The 22999-nt window shown below is 35.8% G+C and overlaps 1 protein-coding gene across 1 annotated transcript in view; it reads right to left on the bottom strand.

The window, feature by feature from the left end:
- Positions 1–22999, bottom strand: part of PolrMT (mitochondrial RNA polymerase) — a 97326-nt gene that overhangs the window by 61916 nt on the left and 12411 nt on the right. Inside the window, exons 4-8 of the mRNA XM_081736945.1 lie at positions 13649–13808; positions 11922–12056; positions 5275–5439; positions 4450–4611; positions 2998–3147 (exon numbers count right to left, since the gene is read on the bottom strand). Of these exons, the coding sequence (XP_081593071.1) occupies positions 2998–3147; positions 4450–4611; positions 5275–5439; positions 11922–12056; positions 13649–13808 (772 nt within the window). The remainder of the gene's footprint in view (positions 1–2997; positions 3148–4449; positions 4612–5274; positions 5440–11921; positions 12057–13648; positions 13809–22999) is intronic.

Raw genomic sequence — 22999 nt, 5'->3', positions numbered from 1 at the left:
CAGGAATCTCTTGAGGTGTAAGAACAGATGGTAATCGCTCGGAGCGAGGTCCGGTCTATACTGTGGATTCGTACGGAGCGATTCTTGAACAGGCGCTCCGTGAAAATGGTGTGCAATAAGGAGTGGGAAATCTGCGGGAATTAACCGCTGAATTCCGTTACTGTAAAGAGACGATTCTGCATGATGCGTTCCCGAACAAGGTCCACAAAGTTGTCTGTGACGACGGTTGGCCTCCCACTGCGCTCCTCATCATGCACATTTTGGCGTCCTGCTGCAAATTGTCTGGACCAGCAATGCACCATCTGCTTGGTCATACATCTGGCATAGTTGATGATGGATTTCAATTGGCGTTATGCCCTGTGCATTCAAAAACTTTATCACTGGTCGCACTTCACACGCGGCGAGAGCTGGAATAGGAACGTCCATCTCCAACCACTGCCACGACGTTACTGAGAGCACTAGAGAAGTTTCGCTGGCGCATCCGCCATACTAGAACTTTACTCTCATTTGCATGCAATCGCTTCGCGCAACATACGGTTTCCTAGCTATGGGACGAGTGGGAAATTTACTTTCTGGATGCGCCTCGTAGACTATATAATTCAACTGTAAGAGATGTTCTGTAATGTAGACATTAGGTTATACAAGTACAACGGGAGTTGTAATACGTAATAGTGGTAAGCGTGGTAGAGCACCGACTTCAAGAATAACAGAATGTATAGCTATTAGGAAGCGAACTGAGTATCACAGTGATAAAGCATCAGCACGATAAGCCTGAGTCCTGCGTTCAGTTCTCGGTTCAGTGGTATTTTAATTACTCAACGTATAATACTACAGTAAACTCACGATCATCCACGGAATTAGATAGCGCGGCAACCGCAAATAATCTGCAATATGGCCGAAAAAGGACGTGGATCAACACGAAAATGCTTCTGGGCAATTTTTATTTACAGTATAGGGGCCTATAGTTTATTAAATCATAATGCAATTATGACTTACAAGAAAACAACCCTGTAAATACATAAGTTAGTTGGGTTACTTAAAAAAGTCACGTTTTCGTTTTTTCGAGTTAAAGGACTTCTTCTTTATTTGTGATTAAGCTTTTTTAACGAAATTTTGTCACAAAGTTTTTTAAACGTTTTCTTTTCATACTGTAGTTTATTGTAAAAAAAAGAAAAAATAAGATAATCCGTCCATGGATAATCGAGAGTTTTAAACCGCTTTAAAAGTCGTAAGAAATTCTAAAGAACAGCAAGTGGAACAAGGGTTCTGAACGTAGAATGTTAATGAGCGCGTCCGTCAAAATACATGCTCGTAACGGCCACAAATAGCAACACGCTGCTGACGGTCCACTAATTCTCCTACTCAGCCTAATCAAAACACAAGGCTGTCCAAATTGATTCAAACACGACTTCTCTTAACTAACTTGAGAGTGCAACATAGTTTACTTGTTCAACAGTTCAACAGAAAATGACGTCGTCATTATGTTTCTTTTCCTTTGACAGGAGTTCATGACCAGATATTTATAAATCTGGGTTACACAATCTCCTGACCACAAACAAACCAACCCCAGACAATTATAGTATATGGAATCTACTACTGTGTTTACCTTCTTGTTTCAACAATTTCAGGTTATAGCAGAAATAGAGGACAGTATGGTATTGAAGCTCTTCCTTTTTTCTTTCTTTTTTTCCGAAATGCTTGGCTAGTTCTAACGAATGCACCCAATCTGTTCCACTTTACATCGTTCAATTCTCGCGGAGAGCAGAGTTCTCGCGGCTCTGTCCTTCATTAGTGAAATGAATTAAACATTCATAGACAGGTTTTGCTCATTCGACCAATCTGAATTCACAAAGTCACCCAAGTGCACAACATGAAAATTAAAGAAATTAATCATCTACGTCATTAATCATCTACGTTACTTACAATACTGTTTTTTATCCCGCCTATAACATATTTTAAACTTTTAAGCAAATCATGCCTAACATACTACATCTTCAACTTTGTCTTAAAGAGCACTTTACAATTTATTCTCAGAAAATGCTATAAATATGTTAGAACTAAATCTTATCTCTGGATAGTATTCTTAGTAATAACATGAAGTGCGAACGTGAATTAAAAGCCAGGATAGGAATGGCGAAAGAAGCCTTTAGGAGGAAGAAAAGTCTGTTTTGTGGGACCTTGAATTAAGAGTTGAGAAAAAGACTCATAAAATGATTCGTGTGGAGTGTTGTACTGTATGGGGCGGAAACGTGGACATTACGTAAAGGTGACGAAAATCGACTTGAAGCCTTCGAAATGCGGGTGTGAAGAAGAATGGAAAGAATTAGTTGGGTCGAGCGGAAAACGAATGAGAGAGTGTTAGTAATGGTGGGTGAGAAAAGAACACTTTTAGATATTATTAGGAAGAGGAAGAGAAACTGGTTGGGACATTGCCTAAGAAGAGATTCTATCATGAGGGACGTCCTAGAGGGTATGGTGGCGGGAAAGAGAGGGAGGGAGCGAAGGAGACTACAATTAATGGATGATATAAAAACAGAAAATCATACGCGAAGACGAAGTTAGCGGAGGACCGTGGAGCATGGAAGCTTCTCAGCTGCGGCAAGTGACCTGCCAATAAAGGCAGAATACCTATGATGATGAAATCTTATCCATCCTGTAACTGTTTGTAACTGTCGTATGTTTTATCAAAAAACCAACAGACTTTCACTCCTTAAATTCTTTAACTTCTATCTGGCATCTAGGTGAGGTTCATCGATGGCAAAAGTCTACTGCCAAAATAATAGCCACACATAAAAATAAGGAGGGACCTTTGATGTTATCTTTATTATTCTTGCTAATTAGACCATCTCATTTATAACACTTTATAGTAGAGATAATACTTCATCAAATAGTGTTTCCTTATTTATTTTTTCGATAAGCATTCATAATAAATAAGTAAAAACCTATAGTACTGCTTTAGTAAGTTGTTCAAAGGTATACACTACCAAATACACTTACGTAATAAAGAATATTTTCCGTTGGTTTTGATCTATTTTCAATTGACTTGACTTTAACGTAGTCCTGCAATTCAGTCTGTAACTGTTTCTTTAAAAGAAGCTTCATATCTTGGGGACTGAAGCCTTCCACTGGTGATCTGAACTCACTTTTCTGAAAATAAGAAAGAAAAGAGATTGCAGACCTTATATATGATGTTTATATAAAATTTCCACGATAATAATTACGAAAAAAACAACCGATTTAGGATTGTAACTTCCAGGTTGGATTCAGCGTTTTCAGCGAGACCCAGCGTCGTTCGGTAACTTGGAAACTACTTCATTAAGACATAATGATTCAATAGGGATTATCATCTGAGCATCTATAGTCATAATCAAATATATGATAATTTATGGTTGCACTGCCTCCATCGCTACAGACGTCCTCCTTACAGTATGTGGAGGGTAAAGTACGTAGATGCAGATGATTTCAACCGATAAAGGCAGATGATTTCAACCGACAATATAAAAACAAACGGATTTTATGATACTACGAAATAAACGGCAGAGGATTGAGTGACATGTAGACTGCCGATTGGGCACAAAACCATGAATAAATGAACGAATCATTTATTACCCGTCTCATTTACCATACAGGACATAATTTGATTTCACTTTCTAATAAAATAAATAAAATTACTGTTCTCCAATCATGGAACTTAATGAAGTAGAATCAAATCTGTTCCTTAACCATGTCTAGAGACTTTTTGAGCTTTAAATTTCAAAAGATATCACATAAACTGTGAACAGCGGAAATTGAGAAAGTATAACGAGATACTTTGTATAAATTGATAATTACTTGTATTTTTGGGCAGAAAGTGCTTCTACATAAGCACTATACCAAATATAATGTTAATTTAAAAATAACAAAAGAAGAATGTTTTCAAAATATATAAGAAACATACATTATAATATAGTTAGTTGCTATGTAGTTGTTTATGGATACCTAACAAACATGTACGATTGCAATTCAGTCTATGTGCATATTCGTTCAAAGAAAATCAACGAATAAAATTGTTTAATACGTATCACCGTTTTGTGATTTCAATATAAAAGGTGAGAATACTAGTAAATGTAATCACGGAAGATATTTTAATGTGTAAACAATTACTACCACTCGAAATCTACTTATATTATTAGCCGAACCAGGTTGATGACTACCTTTGGTGAGTCGTTGTAAAAGTAAGCTGCCGAACATTTACAAAACTGTACCAAATAAATTAGTAGATCAAGAATTTTGAGAGTGCAAATCACAGTGCCGTAATTTTTAAAACTAGAAATTTCTGCACTAAAACTTTACTCAATTGATTAATAAATATTGCATGGTCTTGGCTCCATTTTTTTTCTTTTACAAAATAATTAGAAATAGGAAAGCATAAAAAAAAACATTAATGTACTAAGTAAAGTTTCAATTTACCTCATGATTCAGCCCTTCAAGCAATCGACAAGAATATGAAGTATCAAGTGGATAAATTTCTGGAACAAACTCGGGATCCAATCGCCTTATTGCTGACAGTGTAACTGCTCTTTGGTCTGACACAAATTGACAATCCTTAAAGATATCGTTGAAGGTGTACCCCTAAAAGAGTAAGGTTACTTAAATATATACAAAAGAATTCGTTAATACCTAAAGGATATATATAGAATACTTTTAAAAAAAGTAAATAATAATAAATAAAAGAAGGGAACCCACCTACATGTTTTCATTCTAGTAGCTCCATTAGATGACTGATTAATTTGCCAAGGAGCAACGAAACAGTAATAACAACTTACTTTCTCCCCTTGGATATTTATTTTCTTTATCTCTACGACGATTAACTTAAAAGACATTCTAGTTAAGCGTGCTATTAAATTTGTTCTATATAAAACAAATATGAGTTCTTTCAATGTCACTTTAAGGAAGATCTTTATAAATTAAACGGTTTCGGTCTTAGCCTACTAACAGCAATGGTAAGCCTACGTACAAATATTAGTTTACGTACTAGCCTAGTTTCAATGGTACCCGATTTGCCCATGATTGTATGAAAGCTATTTTAACCTTACCAAGTAACGTAACCTACCGGGAAGAATCGCTGTTGTAAACTCTTGCAAACAAACAACGAAGGAAGGGAAGATGAAGCTTATCATTATTATTGACGACGACTACAATCCAACTAGTACTTCCACTTCATATTTTCTCGGAAGATTTATATCCATAAAATAATTTTTCACACAGTAACAGAAAAAGTAACCTACAACTTACACTACGTTGCATATCTTCAGCCACTTTCTCCAGATACCGTCTGTTGGTTGAAGAATCAGGAAGTCGTCCAATACATTCCAGATACGCTGCATAAGAATTAATATTGGGCTTCAGTTTATCATCGTAAATGATTTGAAAGAGTTCCTTCACTTTATTTAGGTTTCCCTGGAAGATGAAAACTCCCATATAGTTTAACGTATAAACTAATTTTACAGTAACTGCTAAAATTAATATAGAACACAATTCAAGTGAAATTTGAAAGAAGAAAAAAAAAAAGTTTCAATCAACTGCAAACTAGAAGGTAGAGTTAAAATATGTAAAACATAGAGTTTTAAAATTTAGTAAATCGCACTGTAAGAACAGTAAGATTTTCTGAAATATCGTATACGTAAACAAACCGTATCTAATGGTTGTTTTTGTCAGCTGTAAACATTTATTTTATAAGAGACAATAAATTCTGATAAATATTTCTCTTGATCAGGGACACTGTAGTATTTTTATCATACCGAAGAAAATGAAACGTGCAACTTTACCCAAAAATCTTAGATTATTGTTAGTTTATACGTGGGCTGATCATCAATTTATGAGGTAAATACAACAGCAAGGTACAGAAAACGAAACACATCTATGTAGTGGGAGAAGTGACGAATAGATCGAGCAAGTTTAATGGCCATGACGTCAGGAATGTGACCTTGGCAGCCGTTCAAGCGCACGTAGTTTCAGTTTCGCATAAGGCAACATGGAAGTGACACGCGAAGAACAGTACAGAAATTATGTTGACTATCTTGCAAAGATCAACGTTCTGTGTATGTACCCCATCCGGCAGTAGTGAAAGCTGTGGAGGTGATTTTGAAGGATCCGTCCAAAAATGTCTTCCAGCATGTCTTTGATGACTGGCAAAAACGTTGGGACAAGTGCATTGCATGTAGTGGGAACTATTTGGAAAAAGACCACCAACATTTGGACGATTAGTACAAGTAATTATGTTTTATTCCTTTATGATCATTCTTTATTGGTCAGCCCTCGAAAGATGCGAATGCTATATTTTGATTTTCGTAAGTTTTTTTTTCTTTGTTGTTTTTCTTTGTAAAATGAAGATATAGCTATTGTTAATGGAGTGGTTATGTAATATATCTGTGTTGTAGCTAGGTAGAAGCAGCTGCTATGTACATACGACTACTTTGAAACTGTGTTAACCATTTGTCATTATGAATATTTTAAAATAATTTATTTTCATAAATGTTACATATGAATATCCGTGAAGAACTTGCAAGTATTTTGTTTTAAAATTTAACAATAATATTATTAAGTATAAAAAAAAATCCATTATTATTCTTGAATTTATTTTGATAATGTGTAATGAGTCAGGCTGTTGACAATTTACCTTGTTTCAGAAAATAAGAAACTTTGACGTCACTCTACAAGTACAGAAGTACTCTTATACAGCAAGATGCAACATAGTTTCATACGGACTCAAGTAAGAACTACGTACCAATAAGGAAGTTTACAAACTCTGAAAAAAGGCAACTTTTTAGATACGAAAAGTTAATTCTGGAGATCAGGATTTGGTGTGTGAGGTCAACAGAGTTACAGAAACAACTGAGAATCATAGCCGCTAATAACATAAATGAGTACCTTGTTATTTTTGCTATGTTGGGATAGCTATTACACTTAAACCGTGTGCTATTACAATTAGAAAGGCCAATCCAGTCTAAGTAATATGAATTCTACACTGCCGCGAAATGATGTCTAAATGCTTCTCAGTTATGCCTAGAATAATTATCCTATTTCTGAACTCCCATTAATAATATAATATCTTACAAGCTGTCACATTTGGTTGTTTGCGGATTTCAGATGAGCTACAATCAAAGCTTAGCGTTAGTTTGGTTTTACGTCAACTCAACTAAAATTTGCAATATACGTTGTGACGCAAAAGTTGGGCGAAAAGAAACAGACCTACTATAGCACGGCCAACAAGAGATGGTCTCTGACGTTTCGTACCACATGCGGTGGGACTTTGCAGCTCCTACTTTGATACCAGTGTTACCAACCACGATCACTCTGTCTTATACCATTAATTAAATTGTCATTACAGTTGCACCGAAAAAAACCTTGACACACGAGTAGTGGCAATGTCACTGCGAGCTGTCAGAGACGTTCTCTTACTGGACGCACTATAGCCTTTATAGTGAACCATCTCCTTCAAAAGTGTATTCATCACTACAGAATGTTTACGAACTTACACAGAAGTTACGTAATATTCAAGAAAGTAAATCATGAAAGTGGATGCGATGCTGGCAAATCAATGAATGTTGTACATGAAAAGCTACATGAAAATGCTAATTTAATCAGAAAACGTTTAAAACCTTCCAAAAATGCGTCGAGAAAATAGCCTATGCACATCTACTAATAAAAAATGCCAAGATTGCTTTTCTCAAACTATCAAAGCAAAACTGTGTATAACAATACCGAATTTCAGACTGCAGTAATCTTATTTTTTATAAGTGCAAAAAAATTTTTAAAAAGTTTTACGTCCCACGATTATGCCGACTAGGCTCAAGGAAACGGTGATGATGAGAACTGAATGAAATGGTGGAATGAAGAGGGAGGAAACGGGAGAACCCAGAGAAAGCCGATGCACACGGTGTTTGTCCACCACAAAGCTCACTTGGCGCTAGCTGAGATCGAACCAAGGACTCCAAGATTTAAAAAAAAAATCAATTACAGCTGCTCAGGCCAATTTCCTTTACCTCATTTTCGTAGATTTCAGTTACATTCATTGCAGTGCAGTTCCTTCCAACAAGGGCACATACGTCGTATCAACATGAAATAACTTGACCGTTCTTTTATTTACACTTCAAATTTTGATTATGTCATACAGGTGATCAACTGTGCTCCATTGGCGCCCGTACACACTAACGGTCGTTTGCGCTCTCCCCAAACTGCATGCTGATGATCTTCATTTGGACTGCATGCTTCTCATTCAATTTTCAGCATGAACTTTTAACTATTTCTTCCCTCTATTCCACAATGAAAAGTAATCACGCTTCACATATAGAGACTTTGAGCATCAAGATTTGACGCCCTACAACTTGTAGTTGTGCTAGAATGTTAATACAAAATTGTGTTGAAAATCATTTAAATGGAATGATCTAAAGAGGAAATCCGAAAGAATATTCGTAAGGAAATTCGACATTAGCAATGCAGATACGCAATATGTAATTTCTAGATTCCAGAAACGTCCGCAGGATGGTTTGGACATTAACCCTTTTAAGTTTTTTCGGTCGTTTTCGACCGATATTGTAGTGTCTTAAAGATTCGATTAAAAGAGAACCAAGAATGCTATTTAGTTCCGGGTTTTTTTTTAATTTTCCAAGAGAGGAGACATTCAAGAAAGCCTTGGAAGGGTCTATATGCTTCTGAGCGTCAGAACATAGGGGGGTATGACGTCATCGATTTACAAATTCCCTTTTTTAGGGAGGTCTAACTTCAACATTTTTTGGTGAGCTTCTCTTTAATCCTAGAATCCTAATATTTTCCATAAACAATCAGTGGACCCATTAGTTTTTATGAGAATTTTTTCGGATCTCTTCGTCAACATAGAAGGGGGGTTCAGAGGGACAAAATGGTAAAAAAGGGATATTTTTTGACCAAAAATTCCACTTTCGCGATTCTTGCTCCACTCGGCTACATGGTAGGGATATTTGAGTGGTACTTTCTGAAAGCCTACTCGATTCTCAAGAGAACGACGTATGAATCATCATCCTACGATAATTAGGGACGTGTCAGGAAATTTTTGAAGTTTGTATAGTATCCTTGGGAAATTTCGGAAATATTTGCAGAAGAGGAAAATATTTTTCCCGCCCTTAGTATTGAAGATAGGAGATTGGTATTTGGCACACGTAATTAGTACCATAAGTAACATTTTTTAGTGATTTCCAGATCTCTATGTTAACCCAGGGCCGCGCCAGAGGGCCCCAAAACGGGAAAAAAGGGATTTTTCTCCAAAAATCCCTATTTTCCTCACTTGTAACCTCCTTAGGAACGTCCTAGGGACATGCTGGTGATACCATCTAAAAGCCTACTTTATTCTAAAGAGAACGACGTATGTATCATCATCCTACGATAATTAGGGACGTCAGGAAATTTTTGAAGTTTGTATAGTATCCTTGGGAAATTTCGGAAATATTAGCAGAAGAGGAAAATATCCTGAATTTTTCCCGTCCTTAGTATTGAAGATAGGAAATTGGTATTTGGCACAAGTAATTAGTACACTACGTAGTATTTTTGAAAGTAATTTCCATATCTCTATGTTTACCCAGGGCCGCACCAGAGGGCCCCAAAACGGGAAAAAAGGGATTTTTAAGCAAAAATCCCTATTTTACTCAATTTTTCCCTCCTTAGGGACGTCCGAGGGACATGAGGGTAATACAATCTGGAAGCCTACTCTATTCTGAAGAGAATGGCGTATGAATCGTGATCCTACGATAATTAGGGACGTGTCAAGAAATTTTTGAAATTTACATAGGGTATTCTGGGACATTCTGGGAAAATTCGCAGAAGAGGAAAATATTTTTCCCGTCCTTAGTGTTGAAGATAGGAGATTGGTATTTGGCACAAGCAATTAGTACACTACGTAGTATTTTTGAAAGTGATTTCTGGATCTCTATGTTTACCCAGGGCCGCGCCAAAGGGCTCCAAACCGGGGAAAAAGGAATTTTTTCAACAAAAATCCCTATTTTCCTCAATTTTTCCCTCCTTAATGGATGTCCGAGGGACATGCGGGTGATACCACCTGAAATGCTACTCCATTCTGAACAAAACGACGTATGAACCATAATTTTACGATCATTAGGGACGTGTCAGAATTTTTTTTAAATTTGTAGGGTGCATTGTAGGGAATTTTTGGGCGTTTTTTTTTATGCTCTCTCAACATGGGTAAAAAATTTTCCCGCCCTTACTATTCAAGACAGGAAATTCGAATTTGTCACAAGTAATTAGTACACTTCGTAGTATTTTTCCAAATTTTTGGAGGTTTGTGCGCAGACCCGGTAGAGCCTCAGGGGGCCCCAAACTTTGAAGAAGTTTTTTTGGGGGGGGCAACAAAATCTCGATTTTCCCTCAAATAATTCCCTTCTGGTACATCATAGGGACATGTAAGTGGTACCATTTGAAAGGCTGTTCCATTCTGAGAAAAACGAGGTATGAACCATGATCCTAGGGTAAATAGGGATGACACTGTCGCTGCTTATCTGAGACCTAAGAAAAACGTCGAAAAAGGCAAGAATTCAAAAGGGTTAATAGAGTGCAACTGAAGGTCTAGTATTAAACAGCTGTACATCATTTCCAATTTAAGAAACGCTTCATAAGTCATTTCATGTTGATCCAACTCTCCACTGGAATCCATAACGATTTCAAATCCATCAATTTTGAAATACCCTGTACAATAACAGTTCTTTAGGTACGATTACTAGATTAAGATATCTGTAATATTTGAAACCTATAGTGCCTCAATGATTGTGTCACCTGAAAGTCTTATATACTTGCGTTATTTTTATTAGACTCGGTCTGTTTTCGCCGTGAATTTTTCAAGCTCAAGCAATACATCATTTGAATGTGAGTTTGGCAGGCAGGAAATCACTGAACCTTAGAATGTCGACCCTAACTCTGTTCTTTTGGACTACAAGAACAACGAAGAAAGGACAATTCCTCTGCAACTGTGCTGTTTCTTCAAGCTCTTTAGCAAGAATGCATCTTCTGTAATTACAAAATTAAAAGTGCAAAACTATAAAATTATAATCCGTTGCGCTGCACAAAAATTATATAGTACGCAATCTCGCAGGGAGGAATACAGGCTGAGAATTCTAAAAAGCAAACGTTATAATGTACACATTTTCTTGAAAAACTTATAAAATATTAAACGGAGAATTCTCACTAGAATCTCACTGTAGTTGTTGTCAATATAGACCCAATATAGACAAGAAATCTAAGACAGAGGAGATAGCTCGTATACCAAGTAAATAAATGCCACTTTTAAGAACTAGTTTCAGAACGAGACCTGTGGGTAAATCACGAAAGAACGGAGGATAAAATAGACCTTAAGGAGGAGGACAATAATGATCCAGACAAGAGATCCAGTATTATTATCCAGATCCAGATAATACTTGCGCATGATAAAATGCGATCTGTTTTTAATTCTGCGAAAATGAGTCTATGGATTTCTTGATTCATATAGTTAACTAATTTTGGGCTCTTCATCGATTTCTTTCGGAATATCGCCAGTAAAGACAGAGGTAAAGAAAATCGTTTGTATATTTAAACCTCGGGAGAGCGGTAGCTCTGTGGTAGAGCCTTTACCTTTGGTGCGTGGGATCCCTGGTTCAATCCCCGGCCAAGTTATTTTGTGGTAGACAACATCGTGTTTGTGGGTTTTCTCGGGGTACTCCCGTTTCCTCTCATTTTTTTCATTTCACCAATTTTTCCATCATCATTAACTTCTTTAATCATGCTTCTCCATTAGCCTAAAGGCCATAACTGGACGTTAAACTGAAAGATTTTATTTCATTTCAATTTCATCTTTAAACATCGTCACTGTGACTGCGAATGTACAAAGAAAAAGCTACATAATGACAAAACAATTATATTACCTTTGAAGCATATCCATACAGCAGAATATTATGAACTGCGACGTCCTTAAGCCTTGGAGCTTGCTTATCATATTTTACTCTGTTCCGGTAAAACTGAAACGTACTGAACGCCTTGTTTGTGAAACCACAATTTATCTGAAAGAAACAAAGAATATATGTATGCTATAACAATTGCTTTTCACTTCTTATATATATATCGCATTACAAAAATTGTGCGAAAAATCGAATAACTACTAAATAATCAATGATCTCGTCCAAACTTTAGGGAAGTAAGAATGAAAAAGTCACATCTCAAAAGCTATATTTATACTTCCTATTACTTCTAATAGTTCAAATTTTCGTTTTTTTTTTTTTTTTTTTCCTTCCTTAATCAAAGATGCGAAGCTTAAATGAAAACACTAGTAGAAAAGAAAGGCAAATTATAGTATTTTGTCTTCACCCAATGTCAATTTCTCGAAAAGCTTTGTACCTTCGATAAAAAATCAAGTGAATGATTAAATAAAATCATTTCGAATTTATCCGAATTACAACGAATGATTATGGAAAAAATAAAAATGCTTTTGCGACCTTTTGACCTCAATAACAGAGAAACTAGCTCACTTAGGAGACTAAAACCAATCACAAACCTCAATACTTTCTATAAGGTCTCAACCTCCCCATTATTAATTACATTAAAACTTGATTTACACTCTAAAACTAGCAGCTCTCGACTCGAGACGTTATTTCCTTTTTACTGTTCCGAGATCAACCCACAATAAGTCAGGTAAAGCTAGGCCCGTGGGTGGGGGAGGTGAGATAATTTTTGGGGAAACTAACTTGCGCTCACCACACATTTTTGATTGCTTATGATTTGAACGTATATTTGTCTACAGGAGGCTGAGCCCCGCATGGCCACCCGTAGCTACGAGCGTGGGTAAAGTAAGAAAGGAGTATTATGAAGGATTATATTGCGCCCCAATTCTAAAGTAACAGAGTACAGTCGGGTTAATTGTATGTGTTTAGCTCTGGTATGTGATAGTGAGTGTTTTCAAACTAAGCTCTGGCGCTGCAATATACACAAAGAGGTATGGTAGTCCAGACGGTGAATATCTAACTTGATACGTGGTGAGCCCAGCAACTCCTAATGTCTTACCTGTAACTTTCCAGACCAGAGCTCACTCCTTCCTAAACCAAATACAGTAAATCCACGGCTTAACGAACTAATTGGGGCGAAAGGGCGTCCGTAAAATTTAGTCTGTTAAATCGCAAATTGGGTTATGAACAATATTTAAAACAGTATATTAAACTTACAAACGAATTGTATAGTGTAGATTTAAAATATTTACGTAAAATGTAAGATATTTAATGTACACATGATATTAGTAACAACGAATGATTTTCAAGTGCATATTAGTAAGGTGATGGAAAGAGCCGCAAACTTCTGTTGCTGTTCAGTTGAAAGTTGTTTCTTAAAGATCTAAACTACCTGACAAGTTCATAATAAGCCAGCAATTCCGGATCAAATTCTGTCCATTATATCACGAGTTTACTTCAACTACCTCACGACGATTGCTCAATACCAGAAGTTCTGAATCTTGTTCCATCAGAAACAATAGGTACACATGCTAACCACTTTGTTATATGGGAACTTATCTATTATTTCTAATGAGTAAACCGATTCCACAAAGGAAAATAAAATACGTCAAATTTAACTAAGAAGGTTTATAAACTCTTAACGGGATGCTTACAGTGACATCTATGTACGATTGCAGATTCGACAAAAGACATGCTTCTTTCCCAGCCTGTTCCAGTTCCGAAAGTTTTACTTTCGCCAGCTTCTCGCGACTCTCTTTGCTGAACTTTATCACTTTTAATGACGGTTGTTTCTTTACTGTTCCTTGACTTACTCTGGAAAATAAATAAATAAAATTAACAGAAATATAATTACCTTTTGAAAGTAAAGCTAATAACAGCAAGTAATGCACTCTCGATTTAATTTTTAACTACTATTTTCTTTTTCTTCCTAACAGACAGTGTAAAGGCAATTTTTGAAAATATGGTTAAAATGCATGAGTAAAGCATTTCAATGTGATTTATTAATAAGGAGATACAAAACTCATATCCTAGGTGGCGATGTTGAGCAGCCAATGTATTTTAATATTCTTCACACAACAAAAATGTGGATAACGACGGCTGACAGAAAAGTACATAAACAATAACACACACGCAGATAGAATTCACACAAAACCCCTCACAATCAATCGCTTTCATGCTTAATAAATCAATTTTTTCGAAGGCGTGATTTCTAAGGAAACTGCAAACATAAGCTTTGCTAAAACAAAAGCAAGGAGAAATCAATACCTATGAAAACGTTTAAGCATAGAGAGAGAAAGGATCACTTCGGGTAAATTCAAATAATCAATCAACCAGAATCTTTCAATCTGTTTGAACTCTTTTTCGGACTTATCTTCAAGAGCTCATCCTTCCTTTACGGACATCCTTTTAAGTTAGTAATCTTTTATTTCTTTATTAGTGCAAAACATTTGTAGATCAAGAATGAAAGTGTCTGAGAAAAACTGCTGTTAAGAGGGAATGAATCACCAGCCTGAAGATAAATGCATCATTTTTAGTATACAGTTTTGCCTAAAATAGTTGCCATAGGATGATGTTATGTACAGCTGATAAACTAAATACACCTTGATCTTAACCCTTAGCAAGTCGAAGTTCACACAATTGAATATGCTGCCAAGACCCTATGGATTGAATTCTAACTGTAACATTTCTAAATTCTAATGCCTCACTTTGTACTATGATTAACTATCACTCTTGAAATTTTGACAACCTTTCCAACACACGCTTAGACAGTTTAATCACAAAAGCGCTACAATGCATTATTATCTAGTTTCGTGTTGATGTTCTTGTGAACTTATTTTGGTATTCGAATTTAAATAATAAGCCTCTGAAGGCAATTTTCTCTCGTATTCAAGAAAAAACAATTCCCTATACACATGCCCGTTTTCATATATTGTGCGTCCCTGTGCTCTAAATAATTCCCCCTCCCCCTCCCGGGACATTGTTTAGGATTTTAGGATTTGGATTTCTGGGCTTTCGGCCATATAGCCCTTCACGATTTGAGGGATGACGTCCCTCGGCGAGCACACAATCCGGGGAAAGGGAAGGAAGGAAGCGGCCTGGGACCTATAAGTTAGGTACCACCCCGGCATTTGCCTGGTGTGAATGAGGAAAACCCAGGAAAACCTCATTCATGGTGGCTGGCCTGAAAAAGCTGTTACACCTTTTCGACCGAGTGACACCACCGGGACCGCTCGCACCGAAGGCGAGAGCGTTAGCGACTACGCTACGCGGGGCCACAGGGACATTGTTTGTTTTGAACTTATCACATAATTAAAGATTATCGTGAGTATAGTAAAAAGAATTTTATAAAACTATATATAAAAAATATATTAGTTTACATAATAAATGTGAATTCTTTTATATACTTTAAGCTACTCGAACGAATAAGAGAAACTCTTTCCAAACTATTTGTAAATAAACTTTTTCTCTGTATGCATTTTCTTTTATCGTGTTTTAGGTTGCTTGAATAATAATAAAAACTTCCCAAAGTATTTGAAAAAAACAGTTTTTTCTCTTGTATGCGTTTTCTCATGTTGTTAGGTTACCCAAATAAAGATACCCTTCCCAAAATATTTGCAAAGAAACTGTTTTTCTCCTGTATGCATTTTCTAATATGTTTTAGGTCACTTGAATATAAAGAAAACTCTTCCTAAAGTATCCGCAAAAAAAAATGTTTTTTTCTTGTATGCGTTTTCTAATGTTTCTAGGTTTCTCGAGTTAAAAAAAAATATATATTCCCAAAGTATTTGGAAAGAAACTTCTTTTCCTGTATGCGTTTACTCATGTTTTAGGTTACTCGAATAAAAAATCTTTCTTCCCAAAGTATTTGCAAAGAAACTGTTTTTCCCTGTCTGCATTGTTTCATCAGTTTTTAGGTTACTTGCATGCGCACAAGAGAAACTCATGTATCAGCTTACACAATGAACGGTTTTCGTCTAGCTTGACTATGAGCAAAGTCATTGATTATCTCGTCAAAACTTAGCCTGTTAGTTATATTCGACTCAATACATAGAACTGCTGCATTTAGAAGTCGTTCTTGCATTTGGCTTGACTGCATACAGTTCTTCACTCTTCTTAGAGCAAAAACGACCTCTCAGCTGAACAGTTGGTCGCAGGCGTGCAGTTATAAATTTTCAGCGCAACACAAATATTCGGATAAACTTCTTGTAAGTTTCTTTCAACTAACATTTTGTTCAAACCTTGCAAAGTCCAGGATTTTTCTACTTTTTTACCTTGCTTGTTTTTCACATCACATTTAATAATTTTCATGAAACCTTTAAGATGGATACACTAGTTTATTAAACTATCTTCCGAATCCGTACTGTAGAGTTCATACAGTTCTTTTGCTGAATTCATTACACTACTTGGTTCAAGATTAGTAAGTTTATAAATAAAATCAAATCTAGACGCAAAATTTGTATACACAGATATTCTTTTTTTCAAATTTTCCATTAATGTGTCGATTAGGGAATAAAAACTTGACTTGGGCTTTTTTTTTCATTTAATGGTATTTCTTTTGACCCTTTATTTTCATGCGTAGATAAAGCATCATAATTCTCATCACTCTCTTTAGAGTCAAACTGATCAAAAAATCGTTTCTTTTTCCTCTTTCTCTTAGGTGAGATCAAGATAGGTTCTGACGATGTTTGATTAAGTGTTGCTGTCTCATTTAGCTTTATCACAGTTTCAGATTTGTATTCGGAATACAGCTCCCTAATTCCTTCTAGATAACCAATCAACGATTCATAAAGTTCCTTAGCAACAGACACATCCATATCTTCCGCTTGCAGCTTTTCCATTGTCTTTCCAAATTGTTGGAATATGGCACCCCAAAAGCTAGACATAAATGCCGTGTCAACTTGACTTAACTGCTTAAGTAAACCTCTAGCTTTATTTCGGTCCAAACATTTTTGGGTGGCATCTTCGGAAAATGACATAAGAGCTCAATCTAATACAGCTGCCCAATCTAAATTTAGATTTTTACATGCTTCTTCTTTTGTAAACCAACGAGTTTGACTTAATGATTTTAATGTTAAGCTCTGTGGACCAAAGAATGATAAAAGCAAATTCCATCTCTATGTCGAACTAGAAAAAATGTAAATATACTCTGCAAGAAGTCGAAAAATCTTACAGACTCCTGACAACACTCTGCTGCTCGAGAACCACTTAAATTTGCTGAATGTGCAGCACAGGGAATATAAAAAGCTAGTGGATTGATTGCCTTGATTCTAGACTGTAAGCCAGAGAGTATTTACCTGACATGTTTGAACAATTGATATAAGTTTGACCCCTACAATCATATATATATCTTTTTAAAATCGTCAATACCGTGTATGCTAGGTTTTCACCTGTCTGACCAGGATTTTTGAAGAAGGTCAAAAATTTCTCAATTGCTTCTGCTGTCTCATTTACATAAAGAACAATGATGGCTAATTGGTCATTATGAGTAATGTCTGGAGATGAGTCTACAATTATTGAATAATATTTACAAAACTGGACCTCTTGAACAATCGTACAGACTACTTTCTCTCCCATAATTTTGATAAGGTCATCACAAACTACTGGACTCAAATATGATGTCCTTCCGGTACCTGGATTTCCATAGCGTGAAATATGAGCATATAGAAAAAGATCATACTCAGCTATTAATTCAAGGCACATCATAAAATTGCCATTATGCCCTGACCCAAATATTTCATTATCTCCTCGAAATGCTAGTCCTCACGAAGATAGCTTTTTTAAGACAGAAATTACCCTCTGTAGTACATTCCTCCAATAATGAACCTCTTGCTCAAAAACAGTGACTAACCTTTTGGCAATTCTGGATAATTAATTTGCTCGGGTTTTTAAACTTAATTACACAATCTCTGTGAGAGGATGAGTTTTCATGCTCGGAGATACGCTGTGCAGCGTGAATCCTGCCACTAAACCTAGATTTTGAAGCAAACCCACAAATGCCCCCAAAAAGCATGCAAGGAACACAATATACAGACCCCTGACTTGGTGAATAGACTAGATAATCTCTATTTACAACATACCCATTCAAAAGCTTTCTTTTAAATAAACTATCGCTATAGTACCTCTTTCTACCATCATGATACAGACGAACTGACTTTGAAAATTCAGAATCGTTATTTTGTTTTATACCCTGTTTGATTAAGAAATCAATGGTTTCATCAGTAATGACCCAGTGATATGGATTACTGCCTGGCAAAGATATTATGCTGTCATTATTTTTGTTTAGATCAGAAGATGCTGATGTTGAGAGTTCTGGACGAAACTCATTATTTTCATCAGACGAGCTAGTATCTTGGTTAGTTGTTTTGCATTCATTACCAGTACCAGTAACACTAGGTTCTTCAGAAACTTTGTTTTCAGTTCTTTCATAACTAAAAAGGATTCTAATTTTCTTACTTTTTTAAGCGTCTCCTCTTCTTTATACTTCTTTTCTTCTGCCTTCCGTCTATATGCCGCCCCACTTAGTCTTTTTCTACCGTCCATCGCAACTTTATACCAAACAAATAACAATAAACTCGTACTTTTCTCTTTTTTCACGCCACAATTCAGAGTGTATTATAAACTAACATAATAGACAAACTAGCACACAAACACGTACAATGCCAACCGAACAATGGAGGGACTGTTGTCACTTATACCGACCAACAGGAAGTGGAAGGGAAGCGACACCCGAGTCCACACAGAGAGAGAGAGAGTAGCCATCGGTGGACGTCACTGTGAGACACCAATCTGATAACTGATAAGAAAAATAATTGTTTACATTTCACTGTCAGTAATGATTAATAGCATCTATATTAATAATACAATAAGTCTGTCTGCCTGTAGTACTTTTCAACTTGAGAACCATAATAGATAGATCTTGAAATTTTAATATGTTTTAAAGCTCTCAGAGAAGTGATCCAAATGACACGTTCTAGGTCTCTAGGTTACACCTGAGCTGAGATACTAGGGTGCAAAGTCCCCATGAGAATAGCACGAGGACATTTTTAAAATAATCGAAAACGAGCAATCTTAGAGTTGAATTCATAGTTTATGGGATCGCTGAGATGGCTAGTGACAGTTTTAATCCAACTTCAAGGTCATACTTCACTCACCACGGAGGGGGGCGAGATTTTAAAAGTAATCGAAACCGACAGCTACTAGTGCTGAATTCATAGTTTTCAAGGTCGCTGAGTTTAACGGTATCAATTTTTATGATGTTGAAGTTCATCCTCTTCCCTTGGGATGGGGGTGGGAGAGGATAACTTTTTAAATCTTCTTCTGGACGCTACTTTGTATTTTAAGTCAGTTTTAAAGTTCCTGTGGCTAACTGGTATACGTCTAGGATAAAGAATGGATCGTTGATTGTAAGTTACACTCTTTTCCTACTATGTTCAACTCCATTGTCTCGAAGAGCGTTCACCTCTGGTGCTTGGGGTCCCGGGTTCGATCCCAGCCCTCGCCAAGTGAACTTTATGGTGGACAAACACCGTGTGCGTGGGTTTTCTCGGGGTTCTCCCGTTTCCTCCCTCCCACTTTCTTCATTCCACCATTTCATTCATTACTCATCATCACCGTCTCCTTTAGCCTTACCGGCATAAACCGTGGGACGTAAAACTCAAAGATTTCATTTTTTCCGTTGTCTCAATTCACTTTGGCAAGATGCTTAATGTCACAATTAATTGGGTATTCTCCCGAAATGACAGTAATTGTAAATTCTGCACTTCAAAAGTACCGAAGTTTTGGAATTAGATCTTAAATATAAATCTGACATGACAATGACTTAATAAAGATACTGGTGCAGGGAAATTCATGTATTTTATTTAGCTTCATTTATTCATTTATAATAATTAAATTAAGATTCCACTATACTACAGTTTAATCTGTAAGATAACATGTTTTCCTAATAATGTCTAGCATTATTTATTGCCTGACAAGTTTCAAACAATGTAACGTGTTTTATATAGGAATCATCGAACAGAACATTACAAATAACATTATGGACTTTAGAAATGAATTGTCACGCTCACGATTGTCACAAAAAAAAAAAAAAAAAAAAAGAAAAAAACCCTGCACGATATACATGATTTTGCATAAACTAACAACACAGAGTTGCCAGGGATTTTTCAAATCAATTTCCCCTGACAATTCCAGGTTTTCCAGGCAAGATCTATTATTTTCCAGAAATAATTACTTCCTCCAAAGAATGAATGAATGGAAAGCTGTTCACAACATCCACCCACTGTCTTCCATTCACTTTTTTCTTTTCGTAAATAGACAATTAACAAGATTTAAATCTTTGATATATCTCTTTCATTATAATAAAATTACAGTATCGTACTTACGATTGCAGTCTACATAAATAATTTCTTTTATGGAACTTCACACTAAACAAATTACTACTGCAGGTTTCCTTAATTTCCACAGTTCTCTATCTTAGTGATGCTTTCAAGGTCTCAGTTTCATATTTCAAATTTTTGTATTTAATGGAAGTCTCTATTGAAAGTTTTGCTTCCTTTCTTTTTTCTAAAATGATAATCTGATCAGCTATGTGCTTATTTTCCTTTCTCTTTGATTCGTTTCCAGTGGTTTTTGTCCTTTTTCTTTGCCTGGTTTCTTCATAACGTGCATATGATCCAAGTACGTACTGAAGCATTTTTGTCTATATAAATACGAGGTCCTCCAGTACACTGTAAAGTATCATGAACAACTCGTAAATTCACCAAAGATTCTTCATGCATATTTTACACCAGCACGTCATTGTTAACTGAGAAATCCTTCTCAAAGGAAGTATTTCCATGGGAAAGGATAAGTAACATTATATGTCCCACAAATCAACGAATTCACAATTATCAAGTAGACTACAATAAAAGACATTTAACCTATCTGTGTATACATTAAATGGTTCGAATTTCTTCTTCTCCTTTATTACTGAAACACATAATTTGGAAAATTGATGTATTACTTTTTCAGCTTTGGCAGCTACAACTATACTCTTGTTATGGAGTTACTCAAAAACATTATACATCTTCCCTTCGCTTACACTTTAGTTAGTACAATGACAGATTTCGCACTATTTTGTGTTTTAATGGGCATTTTTCAATAATTTTTGAAGTTTCTTTTTTAATTAATATCATCAGTATACGAAATTCCCTGACATTTTCAGGATTTCCCTGACATTTCCAGGTTTTTCTAGTTTTCCAGGTCGCTGGCAAGCGTGCAATAATATAGACATAAAAGTAATGGAGGTGTTCTTTATTTAAAAAAAAAAAAAAGCGGCAGACAATTCAACAAAAGTTCCAACACAGTATCTGCAAAATACAGACGGCTCCAGAAGCTGGCAACTCCGATGTATGTGGATTACAGCAGTCGGCAGATAGGTACAAATTGTCCCAACGCGTCCTTAGGTGATTTTTTTACTTGCAGATATATATATATATATATATATATATAAATTCATTTATAATTTCGTTGATTGGCTGTTGAATTTTAGTATCCCCTGTCAGTACCGACGCGACGCTATATGAGACGTGAATCTACTGTATACGGTGGAATATGCGTTCAAATTTCAATGCTCTCCCTCCAGGGAATTGAATCCACGACCTCGTGCACCAAAGGCGCACGCTAGCTACTAGACCAGCGGGAGGGTTATTTATCACTTTCTGTTACTTCTCTGTCCTTATGTACTTCCATTAGTTTCTATACATTGCACATACAGTGTCCCGGAAAGAATCATAAAAGACACATATGCATTGCATGGAAAATGCTTTTTAAGTATATCATTACCAGCCGTCATATCCTGTAGATTAATCGATCCATATGAAGAATTTTTAAAAAATTGGTGAGATCGTAACGTTATTTTTCGTTACATTCCCCAGTTCAAATATTAAATGGTTAGTATTTATAAAGTTCACAAGATTAAAATAAGTCAGACACCACGATTATACACTTTAGAATATATATATTGTGAGATAAATACCAAATATGACACATTAAAATGATGAACGTTACGTTATATTATATCTTAGTTACTCTATCAACAACAAATACAGGTAGTCATAGCAACCAAAACAAAAAAATATGTCGATGCAATAACAACTATTAAAATTAGTTATATATATATAGCAGCTTGTGCCCTTTTAAACAGCACTTTTACCCCTAAATAGGAAAAAATACTGAAAAGAACATACAAATACACATTATCGTTGAAAGATAGAACGGGACAACCCAAGGAAACTACTAACATGAAGCTGTCTCCCACTAACTCACACGTAGGGTTTGTGCAATATCAAAGATAAACAACATAAAAGCTCAGAATGGAATCGATATGATGAAATACCAAAATCAAAATTTCCTAAAATATCCTAGTATCTGCACAACGTAATGTAGAGAAATTTTATTTTTGTATATAGAGAGAATTATAGAGTTTGGTCTCTCAATATTAGAATACTGATCAAACATTCCAGCTCTAATACGTCCTAGAATCCCACGGACCTTTCATCCAGTCAAGAGCAATTTAGCACTAACATACCGTGTCCCCAATTCCTTGGGCTGCAACTTCAATAGAGAAAATGAAATGTTCTATTATACAGAAAACAGAAGATCAGTTGGCTGTTCTATGAATGTGTTCAATGTCAGTTTATTTACTGGTTCAGAATAATTCTATCTAATAATATAAATTACTTTATTAAGTAAGTAATTATATAGAGGGTGGGTCAAAATTCTTTAGACATATTTTTATTGTGGGACCTGAGAGGAAAATGTGAAACCTGTTAATGGGAGATGGTAGCAAAGGAAAGTCGCAACTTTTAAGGTACATGGAAACCATTTTTAATGTAATGAATTATACGTTCGGATTCCTGAGCTCACGCCTGTGTAATCTGATATGGGACATATTCCCCTTTCTGATTTGAAATTTCGAACTTACATACAAGATGGCGGCTATACTCGTCATGTATCCTATAAAT

Source organism: Thermobia domestica, chromosome 13, assembly GCF_964235325.1.
Source record: "Thermobia domestica chromosome 13, izTheDome1.hap1.1, whole genome shotgun sequence".
In the NCBI taxonomy this organism is placed as follows: Eukaryota; Metazoa; Arthropoda; class Insecta; order Zygentoma; family Lepismatidae; genus Thermobia; species Thermobia domestica.
This window is presented reverse-complemented; position numbering and strand designations above follow the sequence as displayed.